This window comes from Lepidothrix coronata, unplaced genomic scaffold, assembly GCF_001604755.1.
Source record: "Lepidothrix coronata isolate B3197 unplaced genomic scaffold, Lepidothrix_coronata-1.0 Scaffold108, whole genome shotgun sequence".
NCBI lineage: Eukaryota > Metazoa > Chordata > Aves > Passeriformes > Pipridae > Lepidothrix > Lepidothrix coronata.
Window position 1 is genome coordinate 2,948,084 of NW_016690288.1, and position 20,469 is coordinate 2,968,552.

General features: G+C 37.7%; 1 protein-coding gene across 6 annotated transcripts in view; it reads right to left on the reverse strand.

Annotated features, from left to right (window-relative positions):
- GTF2I (general transcription factor IIi) overlaps nt 1–20,469 on the reverse strand; it is a 94,064-nt gene that overhangs the window by 15,166 nt on the left and 58,429 nt on the right. For all 6 annotated transcript variants that reach the window (XM_017824051.1, XM_017824049.1, XM_017824053.1 and 3 more), the window contains 12 exons: nt 19,226–19,327; nt 14,726–14,791; nt 11,577–11,760; nt 10,133–10,185; nt 7,633–7,716; nt 6,763–6,946; nt 6,390–6,448; nt 4,331–4,402; nt 3,637–3,820; nt 3,068–3,126; nt 2,328–2,411; nt 1,746–1,841 (listed from right to left, as the gene is read on the reverse strand). In XM_017824051.1, the coding sequence (XP_017679540.1) occupies nt 1,746–1,841; nt 2,328–2,411; nt 3,068–3,126; nt 3,637–3,820; nt 4,331–4,402; nt 6,390–6,448; nt 6,763–6,946; nt 7,633–7,716; nt 10,133–10,185; nt 11,577–11,760; nt 14,726–14,791; nt 19,226–19,327 (1,227 nt within the window). The remainder of the gene's footprint in view (nt 1–1,745; nt 1,842–2,327; nt 2,412–3,067; nt 3,127–3,636; nt 3,821–4,330; nt 4,403–6,389; nt 6,449–6,762; nt 6,947–7,632; nt 7,717–10,132; nt 10,186–11,576; nt 11,761–14,725; nt 14,792–19,225; nt 19,328–20,469) is intronic.

Consider the following 20,469-nt stretch of genomic DNA (forward strand, 5'->3'; position numbering starts at 1 on the left):
CATTTTGTTTCTGACAGCCATCAGAGAAATTAGAGTCACAGAATCACAGAATATGCTGAGTTGGAAGGGACTCACAAGGATCATCAAGTCCAAATCCTGGCCCTGCACAGGACTATTCCAAAGAGTCACACAACGTGCCTGAGAGTATCATCCAAATGCTCCTTGAGCTCTGTCAGCCTTGGTGCTGAGAGAGCACTGGGGAGTCTGAAAAGTGCCCAACCATCCTCTGGGGGAAGAACCTTTTTCTAAGATCCAACCTAAATCTCCCCTGACACAACTTCATGCCATTCCCTTGGGTCCTTTTTACTTGTGGCTGCACTAAGTGGTCTATGGCTGGTCTACAAAATTAAAAACTCAGTTTAAAGTTAAAAAAAAAAAAGTCTAGGTCTAGCAATAGCAAGCAAGTCCAAAAAAACTGAACACAGCTCTAAGTATGAATAACACCCATGTCAAAAGGAGCAGTCATTCCAAATCAGTATCTTATATGCATTCTCAACTGGCTCAGTAGGAGTAAAGTATTCCTTTCTTTCACATTTTTTGACCATAATGCTAAAAAGAAAGCATGTGGGACAAAAAAGAAAAAGCAAATAACAACAAACTTTTATATATATATACATATATATATAAAAGTAAGGATGCTGAAAAAAAGGTTTACTGAGACAGAATTGCTTACAGTTACTCTGAGTGCAGTCACTCATCTTATTTGACTACGAAGAATTTATCTGAGTTGCAAATTGATGCTGCTTTCAATACAGAGACTCCTGTGCCAGAGCACTGCACAGACAGGCCTGGGCCTTTAAGCCCCAAAAGCTCCAGCCAACACTCAGGAACACAACTATATGGCTTCCAGTCCTGTCCAGCTCTTCCTTTATTGATTTTACAAACTTGGACTAGGCAGTCATGCATAACTAGCTCTGATAGAGCATGGCTTACCAATGTTAGTTCAAATCCTTCCTGGTTCCTACAGGAATGGTATGCCTCCACAGTGATGTCAATATTTCAGATTTGTTGAGTGCTTATGAAATTTATGCACTATATTAGATCTTAGCTGGGTTTATGCACTTTGGTGGTACTTTGCACCAGAAAAGTCCTTCAAGGGTCTGAAGCATCGTGCAGTAAAGACCAGCAAAATCCTAACGGGCCTGACCAAACCCAAAGATCTAACGGACCTGTGCTGCATTTGTACAGCATTCTCCATACATCATTTAGGATTTTTCTAATACATATTACTAATGCATATTATAATGCAGGGGAGCCTCTGGTGGTCTAGTGGTTAAGGTGCAGGACTCTCACCGCTGCGACCCGGGTTCGATTCCCGGCCCCCCGGGCAGATGGAGCTTGTCAGCCCTGTGAGGCAATCCATCTAAGAGAAGGTCACTCTAAACAAACCTACGTCCTGGGACCCTCACTGCCACTGTCCAAGTTTGCTTGGCCCCCGCAGATGAACCTCAGGATTAAAGGGTGGGCTCAGTTCAGCGCATGCTGAGTCTCACCTAAAAAATCCACTGCGCAGGCTCGAAGGGTTAATGACCTTTCCCAAATCTTCGCTCGCGAAGACTGGCCATTATTATTATTATAATGCATATTACTCCACATGATGAAGAACTGAATGTACATGAAAGCAAGAGCTTCAGTCATTCACTAACTGTACAACAGAACATGAATGCGAAATATCTGATATGTAATCAGAATGTTCCATACCAATATTAAAAGAATGCATCTGTGCCAATTCCCACAACACTTACGAAAAGAGAAGTCTTTTCCTTGTAGCTTGAAACTTATATTGGAGCCATTGGTTTGAGAATTAATTTGAGTCCTTGTTGTTTGTGTTTTCTCAGGACCTGTGAAGAGACATTACATATATACATGCAGAGAGCAGAAGCAAGACATCATACAAAAACAACACATCAAAGCTGATTACTAGAGAAATCTTAACTTCTGAATTAAGAGTAGAATAAAAATACCCCCTTAAGAAGTTCTTGTAGGATTGTATTTAAGCATTTGATACTACTGATCACATCTGTCATTTCTCTGCCCATGGGCTACGTCAGTTCCCACATCTCTGCTTGCAATAATAGGTCAAGCAAGCTGTCAAATTCCAACATTCCACATAAGCATCATCTACACAGAATCCAGTATTATTCAGAAACAAAAAATAAAACTGTTTCTATATTAAAGTGTATCTGGAGCCTTCAAATGAAAGAGTTTGCTACATGAGGCAGGTGTACAAGTTATTTATGGACTACAAAAGCTGAGAAGAACAGAAAACATAAGAAGAATAAAATAGAAGAGCATCAGAAGAATGCTTAATGATATTTCTTCCATACTTCCATCAACAGTAACTTCAATCTCTGGGACATTTGAATTGCGTGCAGGACTTCGCGACCTTTTGGAACTCCCTGGACTCGTTGCTGGAAGCCAAGAGAACACAAGGTGTAAAGCACAAACCCTTTACAACATATATCCCACACAGCTAACAAAAAAAACCAGCTGTATTCCAAAAATTCCAACAGACTGAACTAAGTACACTGTAAACCCTGAACAATACAGTGATGCTCACAGCCCTAAAAAGTAGGTTTAGTGCTCTTGAAAAAGGTAGGTATTATACCTAAATTTTTATGCCACTAATTCAGAAGAGAAGACTTCATTGTTTCTAAGGATGGATGAAGGACAGGTTTGGTACTTTTTATTATCTAAATAACAAAAAATTATTAACATCTGAATTTTTTATAGGCAACTTCAAGGACTTTTTTTTTCTTATAAAATATAATTTTTACTTACTGCAGTTCACAGCTCTCAGTTAAATATGGTTTAAGCCATTAAAAGCAAAATAAAAGTTGTCAAAATTGGGTAAGTTCCATTTTCTATACTAGGATATTCAATTTAAAAAACCAGATAAATTTATGGATTATATTTTTCAAATAATAGCATTTGAACAGGCTACTATGCTAGATCATCTTAATGCCCTTTTTTTGCAACACCCATATTTTTCAACCACAAAGATCTTTCAGTCTGCTAGGGAAGCAGAAACTAAGTATTTAGGAATTGATGGCAGCAAATTGTTTACCTTTCGTGAATTTTTTATTAGCCAGTTTTCGAGACAAATAGGAATTGAGAAGCTCAGCCCTAGAAGTTGGACAGAACACAACCTGATCAATCACAAGTCAAATAATACAGCAAAATGTTAACATTTCTTGGAATTCAGTTGAGTTCCAACACACATAACATCAGCTCTTTACAATAAAATTCTTCTAGAAGCATAGATGACTCTCCCTCTACTATAAGTAAAAAAAAAAACCCCAACCATAAAGCTACATTTTCTCATCTGTAATTTTATTTTGAGTCTATTTTAAGCAAAAATAATAAAGAAGAAGAAAAGAAAAATAAGAAAAAAAGCTTCCAGGTACAAGACCATTTCCCCTTCCCTAGATCATTGATGCATGAAACACCCAATTTATACATCTACAGAAATTTAATGAGGAATGTATATCCTTTTATGAGATAAAACATATGTGCAAAATGGTCTTTCTGTTTCATGGAACCAGAATTTAGGGAGCATTTAAAGCCTAAAGTTGCTGGGAATAAAATCAAATAACTTCAAAATCATGAGTAAAAAGAACTGAATTGCAAACATACTTTTTAATAACAAATTTGATTTTGTCACTCGCACGGATAATTCTTTCAAGGCGTGGAATTCCAAACCATGTGGGACTCCGGAAGGGGATTCCATCTGGCAAGCCTTCAACGCACAAATGTGCAGGATTTGACTCAAATATAGCGTAGGGAACTTTCACTATCTCTGAAATCCCCAGAGCTTGGCCTGAAAATAAAGATTAAATGATAGATTACACACTCAAATGGGTGGAATTTTATCTCAAACGACTTTATTAACCTTTGCTTACAGAAGCTCTGTTACTCAGAGCTAATAAAAAACCCCAAACAACAGAAATATCTAAATAGATTTAAACAGACTTCCTATTATTTTCTGTAGAATAACTGCAAATGGGGACTTGGTCCATCTTGTTACAGGTAACATCTAAGCCTGCGGTGTCTAATATTTTCTTTTAAGAACTTTTTTTCATCCAAAAGCTTTTGTGCACATACCATCATCTCTTGTCACACAACTGGAAAAATTATGGCCTAGGATGCTGCTATAAAAATATTTATGTCAGTTACAGGATAGAGTCAGTAAAATATAGGTAAGAGGAGTCAAGATTTCCATATCTGTCCTAGTATATTTCTGATGCTTAAGTAAATACAGTAACGTTTAAACAGAGGAGTTTTAAAATGCAGCAGCATTACAGAACGGTTCATTTAGCATTTAACTTACCAAATTTCTTACTAAATAACTCTTCTACTTGGTTTCTTAGGTTTGCGATCTTGGCATTCCAATCTTCTCTCTCTGAAAACCAGAAATAGATATGTCAGAGAATGACTCAGTTCTAGGTACAGAGGTACATTTGAACACATTTGTTCCAACATAAGAACTTGAAAACTATCAACACAATCACATCTGAGGAGACAAGGATACACAATGAATAATGATTACTAATAGCGGATTAATGATACATGCAATTCCTTCTATATAATGGAAAATCTGTTTAAATATATTACAAATTTCAAACACTGACCCAAGTGGGAGAACTTGTTTTTCAGAGCCTTTAGATGCAGGAAGAAACTATTTTAGTGGCTCTTACTAAGTTGGAATTAATTAATCATAGTGTATAAAAAATAAAACTCTTTAGAGCAGAAGATGAGGATTTAAAAACTGCTTTGCTAAACATTTTGATTAGCATAAAAAAATTATCTTCAGTCGTATTCTCTATCGTAAATAAAAGCCAATTACAGGAGTGCTAACTAGCACAGACAATTTGTAGCTTAGATGGAGAAGAAAGCAAAGGATGTGGTATAAAAAGCACTTATTTTCTAGCAAACGGCATCATACTTCACGTTTCATCACAAACCACAAATAACAAATAACTGCTACTGAGTCAAACCCATTCTTTCCAAGCTGTGGAATGCATGCAGGGAGGAAGCTATACAGAAATTTTTTTTTTCCAAATCCTATTTTTGACTCAGAAATTATCTAACTTGCTTAGTTCTAGTGTCTTATACTTCCATGGCAAGATGCATTATTATTTTTTGCAGTCTGGCCTACTTATTTGATAGATTTCACAGGTATTTAAAATCTGCATGTGTGTAGTCTCAGTGGCAAAGCAACTAGAGTAATTTACTTTAAAACACTGAAGTATTATTCATAAACTATCTGTTGAGAGCACAGGATTAATTTTGCAAAAGAATAATATTTTGCTTAAAAGAAGTCTAATATTCTTTAGCAACATCAAGTTTGCAACTACAGTAGGAAGATCCTTGGTCTTTGTCTGGGAAAGTGGTTTTCACTGGTCTTTAAGCCCAGGAGAACATTTGCTGTGTTTGCCTGTCTGATATCAAACCTTGGACCATAGAAAGCTTTGTGAGCACTGGTAATTCCATAATCACTTATTAGTTAGTGAAAGATACAGTGAAATAACCAGTAAAAAAAAAAAAATTATTCTGAACATTCAGTCTGAGGTTTAAGAATCATCATCACTACTTACCTTTCAGAAAGAGAACTTCATTAGCTGTTTTTTTACTGCTGTCACTGGCACCTGCTGTTACTACTTTGAAAAAACCTCAGACTCAATGCTGCCTTTTCCTCTGCTCCACTGTGAACCCTACCTTTTCTACTGAGCTACCCACTTACTGAATATGAGTTTTTTCCTAAAATCCAAATAAAATCCACAATACGTTGTGATGATATAAGACAACTACTGCTTACATGATCATTAAATCATATTCCTTTTTTTTCTCCTTCACATGAGCTATGTGTGTGGAAAAACATAGGAAGCCCTGGATATCCATTTGTATTATTATTACAAGCAGATTCATACTCCTCTAAAACTCAATGAGATCTGGATGGCATATTCCTGTAGCAAGAAAGTGCCAATACAATCCAATTCAGGGCATTCGGAAATAAACCCCAAAATGATTCTCTCCCCCTGTTAAGGCACTTCATGCTTTGAAGAAGGTCCTCCAACTCCTTACCAACAGAGGCCTGAAAAGAGCTCAGGATGAGCTGTGAAATGCCAAGGGCCTTCAGAGCTTTCATTCAGGCCAGGACAGTAACTCCAGTTCCCTGGGGCTGTGAAGGTGACCCAGTGTAGTTATTCAAAGGCAGGTGGACTGCACCATGATCCTGCAATCCATGTTCATAGTGATCAATTTATTCCTTGCAGCCCCCATGAAGAACATGCCAACACACTCATCACACAAGGGTTACTTGAAAAATGCTGCACTTATCCACCAAACCAAACCCTTCCATTCCCACTTGGAGACAGCACCTGTCTTACCTCTTGGGTTCAACCTGGGCTGAATAATTTCGGTTGAAGTGAGAGTTAGCAGCTCTGGTCTGCAACAAGGACACAAATAATCTGCTTATTCTTGACATAAATTAAATATTACTACCTATGACATGAATTGAAGAGTCTGAATTTTTCTATTATGTTTTTCACACTTGTCAACATGCTACAAAGGTATTTTGGAATACTTGTCTGGATTGCAAATATCCACTTTTTAATGCAGAATATTTAATTTGCCTGTTTGGTAACTAGAAACCAAATGCTTCATGACTTCATGAAATCAAGTGCTTGATTACACACAGGGTGTTTGCTTAGCCTCTTTTTTAAGAAAACCTCAAGGTTTAGGCATTAAACAAATACTTACTTTTTGATCACAAATTTTATTCTGTTGCCCACTTGAATTATTTTTTCAAGGCAAGGGATTCCATACCAGGAGGGACTCCTAAAAGGGATGTTTTCTGGCAGCCCTTCAACATAGAGGTCAGTTGGATGAGCTTCAAATTTCTTGTATGGAACAACTTTGGGCTCACTGCTCCCCAAGGCCTTGGCTGTTGGAACAAAATACATCCAGTAACTGGACAGCAATCAACCTTCATTAAAAGCTAGCTGATACCAATTACTCAGGCTATTGCAATTGTGATCTTAGAACCTGGGACAATGCAGGACATCTAAATCCAAGTCTCAGTACATCAAAAATGTAAAAAATTTGCCATATTGCATGATGGTCTTGCTGGGTGGTCACAATACCAGACTGAAGATTACTGGATTGCTCACTGAGGCATACTACAGTGGTTTTATCCAGAGTTTTTAGTCTATAACAGAGCATTATGCAATGTTTTATTCTAGCTCTTAGGAAGATGACTAGTTTTTCATATTGGAGAGGATATAAAAATTCACCTGGAAATGTTCTAATACTAATTTTAATGATACTGCAATGGACATAAATAAGTAAATGGCTAGTTTATTCACCATCAAAGGAAAAATATCCAAATAGGAGGGAATTGAGAGCAATCAGAAGAGCTGTATATATGACTTATAATTATTTTTTAAAACTATGACTTTACCTTGTATAAGCAGTAAACCAAAACATTCTTTTTCACTCAACTGCCAAGATTTTAAATATTTGAAAAAAAAACCTGATCAAAGGTCTCATTCACTTAGATGTTCAAAGGAAGGAATGAATACAACCTCCAAGAAATACAAAGCTATAAAGAAAAGAAAATAGTGTACTCACCAAACTTTTTACAGAAGAGTTGATCTACCATCTTTCTCAGTTTGGTGACTTTGGTATGCCACTCCTCTTTTCCTGTATTTGAGACTGACACAGAACAAAAACAAAATTCCTTAATTATTTCGGTTATATTTTCAGTTGTTCAGTTTACAGCATGCATAATCATCCTGCATTTTCAAGTAACACAGAAAATGCTGTGAGGAAGAAGCATGGATTCAACTTGGAACTAGAAAAAAATAATCATTAAAAATGACATAATGTTAAAACTGAACAAAAATCCACTGAACCAGTGACATCACTTCCTACAAAATACACAAGAATTACAATGCTTTCATCAGCCACCTCTGATCTGCAGTCCCACTTGGAGATGGGATTAGATTTTTGCCAGTGTCATTTTCTGAAGAATTATCTTGATATTCAATGCAGAATTAGGCATGCCTATGGAATGAAAACCTGCTTACAAGGGATGAAAGGACATATAATACAAATCACTTTTTTCTTCTGAATATGTCTTTGTGACCAATAAGTCAAACTTATTGTCGAAGCTTTTTGTGAAGCTCGTACAAGACACGGGCAGCTGCCACGCCGTGGGTTTAGCCAGCATGCAGAAGCAAAAACCTGCTGGGCTATCAGCAAGCATAAGCACCAGCTCATGCTTCTCCAGCCATTCCTGAGCCAAACCATCACTGCCTGACTGGTTTTGTCTTGCAGCCAGTATCAGTCTACTAAGAGTTTCAGGACTGAAGCCATTCTATAAAACCTTCCTGACTAGACTGCTTCCCACAGGAATGCAAACCCAAATCATCATTTCCTCTGCCAGTCAAAATACAGGTTCCATATTCACTCCATTCCTCTCCTGCTGGGGATACAAGCTAGCAGGTGCTACAGACAGAGCAGGACATTGGATGTGGAGCCAATGTCTTCTAAGATGGCAGTGGACACATGGAGTAGCAGAGGAGACAGTGAACTGCTGGGAAAGAGGGAATCCAAACAGGAAGAAAAGAAAACTGAGGGAAAGGAGGCTCAGACATTTGCTGTCTTCTGTGTTCCCTGAGATGTTACTGACAGCTTCCACAGATGCTCTCTTCTCTTAGAAAGGATGCAGAGGTTACACATGACTATCACTACAGGTTGGTGATGACAAGAAATGTAAGAAACTGTTCATAATGCTGTGTCATAAAAATTGCTTACCACTGGTTTTCTTAGCTACAGGGGTTTTATGAGATAAATAATGTACTTCCTTTGCCTTCGTAATCAGTACAAACATATTAAATATGACTAAAGCAACAGAGAAAAAGGCTAACTTGACCCAAACAAAAGTACACCTAGGGTTAAGGCTCAGTTATTAGCCTACCTACTATTTTTGTAGTCAAATTTGCTGCTTGAAGGAACAGTAGGTTATTAAGACTCGAAACACTACGTTAACTTATACTTCAGGAAAAGTTTAATTCCTGCACACATGTTAAAGACACATTTTTATGGCATAATTGCTTTGCTTAATTTATATCCTTGATATTCATCTTAGTACAGTCTTTGATATACTTTTTACAACAGAAGACTATGAGTATATAATACAACATAACAGTGTTGCACTAGTGCAAACGGTTCTGTCTATATGCTTGTGTTACTGTCTGAACTAAGGACTTCTCTGGTATTACTAAAATTCACAGTTCAACCAGGTTGAGGGTGCCAGTTAGCATTTTGGGTTTGGGAGCAATTTCTTTGCAACTGTTTTTTCAGACATACAAGCTTTCAACACTTGGTTTAATTGGACATTTAAAGAAATGCTCTGAAGCCCAAGAAACAATAGAATTCAACTGAACAGAAAAACAAGTCGGGGAAAGATATTTACCAACTAGTGTTTGTGCTAAGGTAAAATTCTTTCAAAACTTGATTCTTTTTCAATGTTAAACTTCTTTCTCCCAGTTTGAGAGGAAATGAATTCATGGGTGCAACTTGAAAAAAAAAATCTGTTCCTGTAGTCTTAAATTTCCATGGTCATTTTTGCTATCTTTGGATGGGTGCTCAATGGAGACAAGACATGTAAGAGCATGAATCTGCTGAAAAGTATTCCTGATGGGAAAAGTGGATGGAATGTATTATTTTTGCACCACTATAATCACTATGTTCATCAGTGCATTTCAGTTAATCTGATTTTGGAAAATACCATATATAAGCAATTATTCCACAGTACAGACAGTTCCCAGTAAACTCTTATCAGCTGTGGAAACTGTTGCCTTTTCTCTATATCTCAACAGACTAACACCTAGCTCAAGGTTTTTCCTTTGAAAACCAGCTGAATCAAATTAATTGACAGAGTGTTAGTAACATTGGCTTGGATAACCAGTGGAAAACTGCTGTCCCTCTGTAGCTAAAGAAAATTCATAATCCAGAGGAATTATTTGCAATGTGTTATTAGTAAAAGCAAATTGTAGCCACCACTAAGACTGACAAATATGAATATCATACTGTACTTGTACAACTCACACATTTGAAAACTTACCTCCTTTAGCTGTTTTGTCCAATGGAACATCTGTTGAATTCAGAAGTTCATCCCTAAAAGATTTAAGATGCATGCTTAACAGTAACAGACACTTTGAGAAACCAGCCTCCAGTTACAGCCTCAAGTTACTACTGAAGGATCAGAAAAAAACCAACCAAACAAAAAACGCCTCAGGGGACATCATGATTCCCAACATTAAATTCCAATTAACACTAAAGTAGCATAAAAGCTAATTGGAACACTACTGACAAAACATTTTTTCATGCCTGATATCCATATCCACTTGAGCTATAACATTTCATGGTAACATACAGGTTCCATTAAACTTAACTCTAAGATACATTTCATAAGAAACAAAGATCCAAACCAAAAGTTTCATCTCTAAAAAGCAAAACTTCAAAGCAGACACTTTGGTTTCTCAAATACATCTAGTTTTATCCACATTTGAACAAACAAGAAATTAAGCATTCTGATGTTTCTCACAGAGCCAAACTGGTTTTTGAGCTGCTCTGGTTACCACATATTACAAAACCGATAAACAGCATAAAATGATTTCTGTTAACAACTAAGACAAATTTGACAAGAGAAGGTGCCAGCATTGCATGGATACTAAAATCTATGCATAGTGTCTGATTTTAAGTCAGACAAAAGGTAGATCTACACTTCTTCCTCTTTCCTAGTTATCTGCAAGCGTCAGGATGACAGAAACTGGCCATGTACCTCTCAAATAGGAGCAACTAGCACAGGGGCAGGGGCTGTCATTACTCCCAATTCTGAGCCTGACCACTGCAATCAGCAGATTCCTGTCCATTTCAAAAACTTGGATTAGGCCCTACACCACTAAACCCCAGGAAAACATGAGCTGATACTCACTGAAGCTTCCTTTAAGCTTCAAGCAGTCTCTAGGTGCACCTTAGGTGTCCTTCATGTATGCTACCTGATCTACCTCCAGGCACACACAAGACACACATCCAATTAAACCACAGGAACCAGTAGCTATATCTTGGCCTCAAGCCTGCCCTGGGAGATCCTCTATACAGATACAGCCATAGACACTTTGATACAGCGTTCCAGCAAGAAAAAAAAAATAAAAAGCTGAAATTTAGGCCAAGATCCTCAGATAGCATCAAATATGCCAAAGTCAATGGCTTTTAACAGGTACTGCAGCTGAAGAGATTTGAACAGTACAAAGAGATCTGCTCATGACAAGAAATCCATAATATTGAAGAGATCTGTCCAGAGATCTGCCCACACCACTGTGGTGTTCTGCTGGTCTGATAAGCTGAGTTTATCAGAGTGAGCATCAACTAAAAATCCCTCCTTAGTATTGCAAATGAATATGTCAGTAGAAACCAGTCTGGAAGTTCTTGAAGATAAAATGAAGCAGAGAGGAGCCAGCAGAAAACAATGAGTAATGTACAGACAAAAATGCAAAGTTCCATACCTTTTAATCACAAATTTAATCCTCTCCTTTGCTAGAAGTATCCTTTCCAGCCGGGGAATGCCGTACGTGGATGGACGCCTGAAGGGGACACCTTCTGGCAGCCCTTCCACTTGTAAGTCTTCCGCAGTTGACTGGAAGAGTGCGTATGGGATAGACACTCGACCTTTTGCTTTTATAGCTTCAGCTTTGAGGAAAAAGAAGAATAAAAAGATTAGACTGGCTTGTGGCTCTAATCAAATTAGCTGTTTGATATCACTTTGATAAACATTATAATTAGTAGATGGGCAATAACCCCTTAGCACGTTTAAATATGCAAGCATTCATTGTTTTTGTTTTGTAGCAAAATCACTCTGATTCACAGTAAACAAGCTGCAGATGTAGATCCTCCTCTTTTTCCTTTACTCTGTAAATGTTTCTTAACAGTTAACAGTTCATAACAACTGCATCTGTTAGAGTGAAGAGTCACACTATTTTCGTTTTGTTTAATAGTTCATTTTGAAAGATGAAGTTACCTAGACTTAATTATAAACCAAGCATGTTTCAGTTCACTAGCTCTTACTATTTGTTACTACTATTGACTTACAAAAGTCATTAAAGCCTTGGAGGAGGGGCACACATCCCTTCTTTTTCAGTGAATTCCTAAAGTTGTGGTTTATTTTAGAAATCCAAGGAACCACTAAGGAAATAAACAATACACTTCTAACACTATTGAAAAAAGCATGGCCTTACTAATGAGATCTTTGAAGCAAATGGAAAGCAAATAACTGACTCAGCCACAGATGGAAAATAACCTCCGTGTATTTAAGTTATGAGGACCATAATCATATCAATACATGTATCAGGCTGGCAAATACTGGAGAATGACACAAGGCTTTGCAAATATGAAAAGGGCTGATTTCTTTATACTCCCAAGGGTATGTTAATTTTGTAAGCCATGCAACAAATAGTTTGGTACATTCTGTTGTTTTGCTATGGAAATTAGATGTAAAAAATTATTTGAGGAGAGAAAAGCCAAGCTAAGGCCAAATTAAAGTATAGTGATGTTGTGGCAGCATTTCTGAAAGCAAAACTACTCTGGGCACCTTTTCAAGCAACTTAATGTCACATCTAAGTGGCCCGTGGTTCAGACATTGCCTATGCAAAATGCTCTCATTAACTCACAAATTCTTAAATGCAATAAAACAGTGTAAGTTTTAAAGCTACGTGGGTAACACACTCTTTCAACCACTTGGAACCAGAATATTTCTAGGGATGTTTATCACAAAATAGGCAAACTTTGAAAACAAGTACATTTCTTAGTACAGTTTTCTATTAGTCTTGTACATACGTCATCTTAGTCTTGTATCTTAGTCTTCTATGCTGATCGGAACTGAGTATCAAAGTTTTAGAAAACTGCAAGAACGGTGTTTCAATTAGACTTGGTTTCAACTGGCAAATACAAGATGGTCAAAATTGGAGACAGAGAATAGAATCATAGAGATGGACAGGAACCTGAAGATGAATCTTAGCAAATAGACTAATGAAACCCTACTCAAACACATGCCAAAGGTGCTCCAGAACAATCAAAAGAGCTGTTGTGTATCACCTCAGTCCTTCATTAATGTAGATTTTTATTGCAGTCATATACCTCTTTCAAGAAATTAAAAAGAAAATTATTCTCAGCCCTGGGGGCTGTTGTGGCATGTGGTGAAAAGCGCAACAAATCCAGCAGACAAGCTCAGGGTAACAGATCAACATCACTAAAATCCAGATCACTACCAAGCATCAAGTAAGAACAGCTTCACAGGAACAGAAATCCTCTCTGTTTACGTTAAGTAACTAATAACAGGTAAGTTTTTACAAGTGAGAGTCTTTATTTCTCTTAAATCAGCAAATTTTTTAGCCAGTACACTTCATAGAGCCTAAAAACACCATCAGCATCACAGTCTGCAGTGAGGCTTCTCAGATTTGGAATCTTACATGTTTTTGCATAGAAATTCTACTGAATACAGCTTTCATTTTTATAAATTAGTCTGTATATGTAAAGTCACTAACAAGTAAACCCATTTAGTTTTCATCTAGACAAAAAACTATATTTTCAGACACATCAGTTGCAATGGATTACAGTGACTGACATTGCTAAAACACTATGGAGCTACAAAAGCCAACAAATTTGAAGAGCATTCTGGGAATTCTGGACATCCATATCTCATTTCAGTAAATGGGAGATTGCATGCCCATACAGAAAGAACTAGAGTCTGATAAGGAATTGGTTTGTGAATCAAAGCAATGTTGTCATCCACAGGGAAAAGGGGATAATTTAATACCAGATGCCCTGCTATGGAAAGTCAGGAATAGCTCAGTATTCCACAGACTACACAGGAGATTATTAGGCTGACTATGTGCAAACACCAAAATCAAAATTAAAGCAATTCACTAAGAATGATGCTCCTTTTTAGAGCAATTAAAATACAGTGAATGAGACCCTGAACTTGATGTGAGTTGCTTTCGGTGGGCTATTTAAATGTCAGATGATAGTCACACCCGAAACATGTAATAACTCCAAATCACAAGGTCCATTCTGAAAGCACTTCCACTTTTTATGGTAGATGAGCACCACCATTTATTTTGAAATCTTTGCTGACGCTGTTTTAGTCTGTGATACTGGGACACAAAATGTATCTACATGCAGCATCTGGAAACAAATTCCAAGGTCTAACATGTCTGATCCTTTTTCTTTCCAAGAGCCATTAACATATAATTTTTGCTTCACTGCAAATCAGTCATAATCAGACAGGAACAATCAATGAGTGGCAACCTCTCCCTAGAGCCATTCTAACAAGATTCTTTCATGTAAGAACTTGGTGTAATTACAGAAAAAAGGACAGCTCTCTCAAATGTGGTTGCCTAAGACATGAGCATGTTGGAGTTCCAGGAAACTGAACAAAACTAGTACCAAGTTTTGCATTTTGGTGCCAAATGGAGACACTCCATTTTGAAATTACTCTGCTAATCAAAAAAGCTACTTTCCCCAGTTTTACGTCTCTTAGCAGTATTTAACCCTTTGGTGCTGTCAGTTCAGGTGTACTCCTGAGCCAACAAGATACAAGCCAAAGGGCTGTCACAATAAGAACTAGAGGCAATGGTTTGGAATGGTGTGTAGCACATACCGTATTTTTTTTCAAACAGCTCTTCAACTTGCTTTCTCAAGTCTGTAATTCGTGCATTCCATTTCTCTGCAAAGAGAAGGACATGTCAGACTACAAACAAAACTGAGGATCTCTTGTAAAGTCTGTGTTACCAATGAAATATGCAGTGTGCTTTTACTGCTCACTTGCATACAGGTGACTGCAGAGTACAGTACAAGCTATACTTTAAAGCAAATGGATATGTTCAGGAAAAAAAAAGTACAGAATAAATTCTTTAAGATTACCTCCCAAACTTGTATATTAAATCGAGTTAAAAAAACCACAACACAAACCAGGCTAAAGTAACTTCCAAAACTGGCTTCTCTTCGACGGATCAGTCAGCAGCTCTCAGAGCCATCAGGGGTAAAGGCAGTTTGTAGCTGCTGTTGATAGTTATCTAAATTTGTGTGCTGAAAAGCTTAATTATTGAAGCTTGATAAAGCATACAGTGAGTACATGGAGTTGTTTTGGCGCAAATCTATATAACTATCTGGGTCAGGAGGCATTGTGCCGTCCTCTACCTTAACCCAGCATTTCTCCAAGTCCTGGTGTTGCAAAACATCCTCATAAATCCTACTTCTGAAAGAAGATACAGACTGCAAGACAGAAGTTATCCAAATCCAGTCCTGTGTTACATGGACAACTGGATTAAATGGTAGAATTTTAACACTTAATTTTCTGCCTGTGACAGAGCACACGTTTTCACTGCTTTTTTTGTACTATCTCAATGCTTTTAGGAAAATTCCACAACTCTTTTGTAGATGTTACCAGATGTCGTCTGGCCTTTTAAGAAAGAATTAAGCAAGTGTACTTACAGCTTATTTCTTACTCCAAAGACTTGAATCTAGTAACTACAGGGGTCAAAAAATGATGCCATTCAAGCTATGACACTTCCAGTTGTCAAAAAATACTTATATCAGACAAGAGAGAGGACTGAATTTTCAGTCTCTATCAAAAGGGACTTAAATATTCATTCTCAGACCAATGTACACAGCTTTGGTGTCCATATTTAATCTTTTTTTTTTTTAATGTAGTTTCATGGATATCAACAGAACAGAATGCTTCAGATGTAGGCAAGAATTAGACCTTTTTTAACAGGGAAAAGGTATTTTGGTATGCTGCCTTGCATCCACACAAACTCTTCATTCTAGTTACCTGGCAGATTTTGAAATTACATTCTTGTGGATAAATTTATACAATTACTTCTGCCACCCTTCTACTGCTACCCTGTACTGCACAGCTTCTTATGTGATAAACACATTGTGAGCTCAATGTTTTCTATTCCTGTGTCGCTTTCTCCTTACAATATTCCCTCCTTTAACTTCAGATATAGACCTAGATGAAGCACTCTCTGATTTTAGCACAACCACCAGCTGCATTTTCTGTTGACCAGTGGAACAATGGATTAACAGCAGCTTTAGCAGAAGAGTCAGGAAAATATGAGCCAGAACTGGTTGGTCTAAAGGGGAAACCCTACTTTACTCCACAGAGCTGGTGAACACACATGGACAGTCATGGAGCAAGGGTTTTAAAAGGCATCTGTGTGACTCAGGAGTGGAACTAAGGAAAGCATTAACAGTTGAGATCCTGTCAGTTCGTCAAGCTCTAAGGCAGACTCGAGAAATGATCTCCTCTAAAACTCAGGCTGAGGGAGAACAGGCAGAAACAATGTCATACCATATTACAAAACAACCATATAGAAGCATACAAATAATACTGAATATTGGTGGTTGCAGAATTTTAGGAGACACTGCTCCTACCCTGACTGGTCTCTTACATAAGCCATTAAGCTATCAAGGCTTCATTTTTCTCAGTTTCCAAATCTCACTATCACTGGTCAAATGTACCATGTGGATCTTTTCAATCTCCTACTTGCACGTCCCTCTCCCTCCAATGGAAACACTACAGGGATTCATAATCAAATACACATTACAGGCATTTTTGTTTGGAATGGTGAATACACAGAGAACAGGAAACTGGAAAAAAAAATCATAAACTGGCTCACATTTTGGTCAGCACACTGTTTTTTTGGCTACTTTTATACTCTATTAGTAAATCGAACAACAGAGATATTTAAAAATTCAGAGGGATTATCAGGTAACCAGTGTGATTTTTTAATCTGATTGTCAGCATTACTAACCCCTTGGATCCTGACCAATTACTGTAAAAACATTCTTTCATCACACACTTTGTGCTCACATAGCAAAGTTGAAGACCTATCACAAAACTAAGCTGATATACTCTGTTTTAGTAACCACCGCAAAGCAATTTAGTTTTCCTGTAGGCACCAAAATAAACGGTGGCTTCCTTCTATTCCTCCATAAACACCTTCTGATACACCATCCCAGTTAAATAACAATCCTGAAAACTTCCCCCATTTGTCCACAGTCTCCTCAATTTATCCATTCTCTGCTCCTTTGGATATGTTCCAGATAACATCCACTACAGCTGAGGAAACCTGCACAGTGTACCTACATTGATGCTCAGGTACTAGGCACTCTACTATTCCCATATCCATGCCATAGAGTACTCCATGGGGAAATAAAACAGAAAACACACAACTCAGCATGGAAATCAAAGAGCAACTCTAAGCATGCTGCAAGCTGGTAAAACCTGTGCTCAACAGTGTGCCAAAATGGGGAAAAAACATACACACTTCCCATCACTGTCGTAGTCAGACAACAGCTAGGGGGACTTTATTCCCCACTAAAATGGTTTAACACAACTGCAAGACACAACTTGAGGCTTCTGACCTTTTTATAAAATTTCTTAAGAAAGCAAAAGAACGTGGAAAGTGATTTTTACTGACAATGTCAGTTCCTTTCAGCAATGATATTTTTTAACCTCAAACAGCTGGTTCAGATTTTTTTTGAAATCCAACTTCCCTTCCCAGAGATTATCAAATTCTATCAAACATTTTAATAGACATTTGTTACAATTATTTTGTTTTCCTGTCTCCACAAAACTAAGAGCACAGTTCATTATTCACCCTGTTTCTCAGGCCACTTGGGCTACCTGATCAATCAATCAAGACATCAAGGAAGTCCCTCCAACCCAAACATCTCATTGCTGTTATGTAAAATACTGAAAGCCCTTATCAGATGAGACAGATTTCTCTCTCAAGCATCTATACCCCCTTTCCAGTTTTCTGAGTGCATGTGCCTTTGTCATTCTGCAACTTCTCATGATAGAATTAACCACCTCCTTTCTCCTGTCCCATTAGCTAATATTAGACTTGGTTATCAAAGGTGCAAAGTCTTCTGAAATATCCAAACACCAGCACTGAAACTACCAACAGTTGTTAGTTTTTCCATTAGAGAAAATGAAGTATCTTTCTCTGAAGCTTCTCACATTCATTTTGTGTTTTAAACAGACCTGGAAACACTATAGAGAAATGCAACTTTCTGTAGGTGAACCCCAAAGTGAATATGAGGGGCAATAACGCCAATACAAATTAGGTAACCCAGGAGTAAAGACGTCTGAATAACCCGTGAGCTGTAAATCCCTGTAATCTAAGTGCATAGTGGGTGGTTTAGAACAAAATTTTCTTGAGAATAACTCAGAGCAATAAACTATTAAGTCAACTCAGAGCAACAGTGAGCAGGTAAGCTGTGAGATGCTCTTAAACTGGTGTTTCAACATTGCAAGCTCAACTAAAATTTTTATTGTCCTAAAAGCTAATTACCTTTGCTTTACATCTCTAACCAACATCACTCTATTTCTCTTCAAAAACTGTTGGCACGCAAAGCTTAAATGCTGTTTTCTGCTGAGAGAATATATATAGGGAAAGGTTTGCAAGAGTAAGTGGTAAGTATTGTACTCGCCAATGCTGACATTACATTCGCCGGTAGCACCCAAAAATAATGTTAAATATGGAAGTGGCTACTAGCAGTAATGACCTTAAAAGATGACAGCTCACAATACTTTATTATTTTGGCTGAAATTAGCATTAAATACATGTTTCACACAATACAGATGTCAGAAGGAGATCCAAGGGGACTTTTCAAATTACCTCAAATTCCAGAATTCCTAAGAAACATCTCAAAAAATGTGCCAAAGCACATATTCCAGACTGCATAGAACCTTATAAAAGTAGACAGATGAATGGGCTACGTGTCCAGAAACCAAAACAAACCAAGGAATTAAGGAGAGGTAAAGGACTTCCAAAAAATCCCAGGGGAAGCATCTTTGACCAGAGTAACCATGGCGTGTGGATGCATTTCTGTGGAGAACTCTACATAAGGAACCATGAAAAAACACCACCAAAAAGATCCCAACTTTCTGTGTTCTGTGCTCACTTTGAAGAACAAAAAGCAACAGAGGTAGCCTATGATGATGATTATACTCCTGCAATACATCTACAAAGAGCCCTGGGCTCTTGAATGCTTGCACAGCTGTGTCTCGCTCCTGCAGCATGACATTGCCTGACACCTCTTCAGAAAACCAAGCAGAGAGAAAAATAATTTTAATTTTTTATCTTACCAAAATTGAATTCTCCAACTTTTCTTCTCTCAGAATTGCCAGCTTCATTAGTCGACTTGGTCCTTTTTCGCCTCTTATATGAGGGCATATAGTCATCATCATCTTAAAGAAACATAAAAATTGAACACTGGTTCAATGTCCAGAAAACTCATGTGCAATGCTGGAACTGCTTTGAATTTCAAAGCTCTAATGCTAATATTGCACTGGGCTTATCAGGGCACCAAACTGTGCAACACATTACTTATGTGAGAAACTTTAGAAAGCTCCTCTTCCTACCCCTGTAGGAACAACCTGCGCAAGACAACCTCTGTAAGGCACAAGACAGCAAAAAGCACAGTTGCTTCTGTACTTCCTAAGAAAACAACACTGTGTTTTGAAACATGACTGCCAACCTCACAATCATAAAATGACCATGCAACAGCAAAAGGAAATCAGGAAATAAACTGTGCAGATATTGACGACATTTTTTATCTATCTGGAAGTAGTACCCTTCCACTAGAAAGTCTTGCAACAACAGCACCTAAGTTTTGTCTTGAAGAGCTCAAAGCTGCTAAAACCAGTTTCGAAACACTGTAACACTAATGGACGCAAATGAAAACTCATGTAACAGGTCAACTCCACCTAAAACACACACACATGGACAGACAGGAAAACTGCAAATGCAGGAATTTTTGCGTGAGCTGCTACTCAGCCAGTCACTTCTCAATTCAACCCTATCCTCCTTAGGTTCCTGAGCTAGGAAGACTGTCCAATTCCCAACACCTGCAACCTTAATGGAAAATGAACCATTTCAACAGGCAAAGACAATCAATTTCACATAAAGAATTGCAGGTACCCAGGTCACTAAGGGTATAGTTCACTTTGCAAGAATAACATGACATATTGACACACCTTGTACCTATGCAGTTGTATTATATTCCGTCAGACAAAACCCCTTCAGACCATTTTTACTTTTGCGCAAAGGCCTTTACGGATACACAGAACTTAATGACGCTTATTACCTCTTCTGTTGAGATAATAAGAACTTTTCTGCAAGAGTTACTTTATTGCTGGATGACAAAAAGGTAATAGTAATGCAGAAGTATCAACTTTGTCCTAAATGCCCCTGCCTATTTCCTAAATTGCTAACTGGGTGGTCTCAATCCTAAACGAATTCCAGAAGCAAGCACTGCAAAACCCACACGCAGAAGTGCTTTAAAGCAGTCACAGGACATGTAATCCACAAACACAAGAAACAGAGCTGG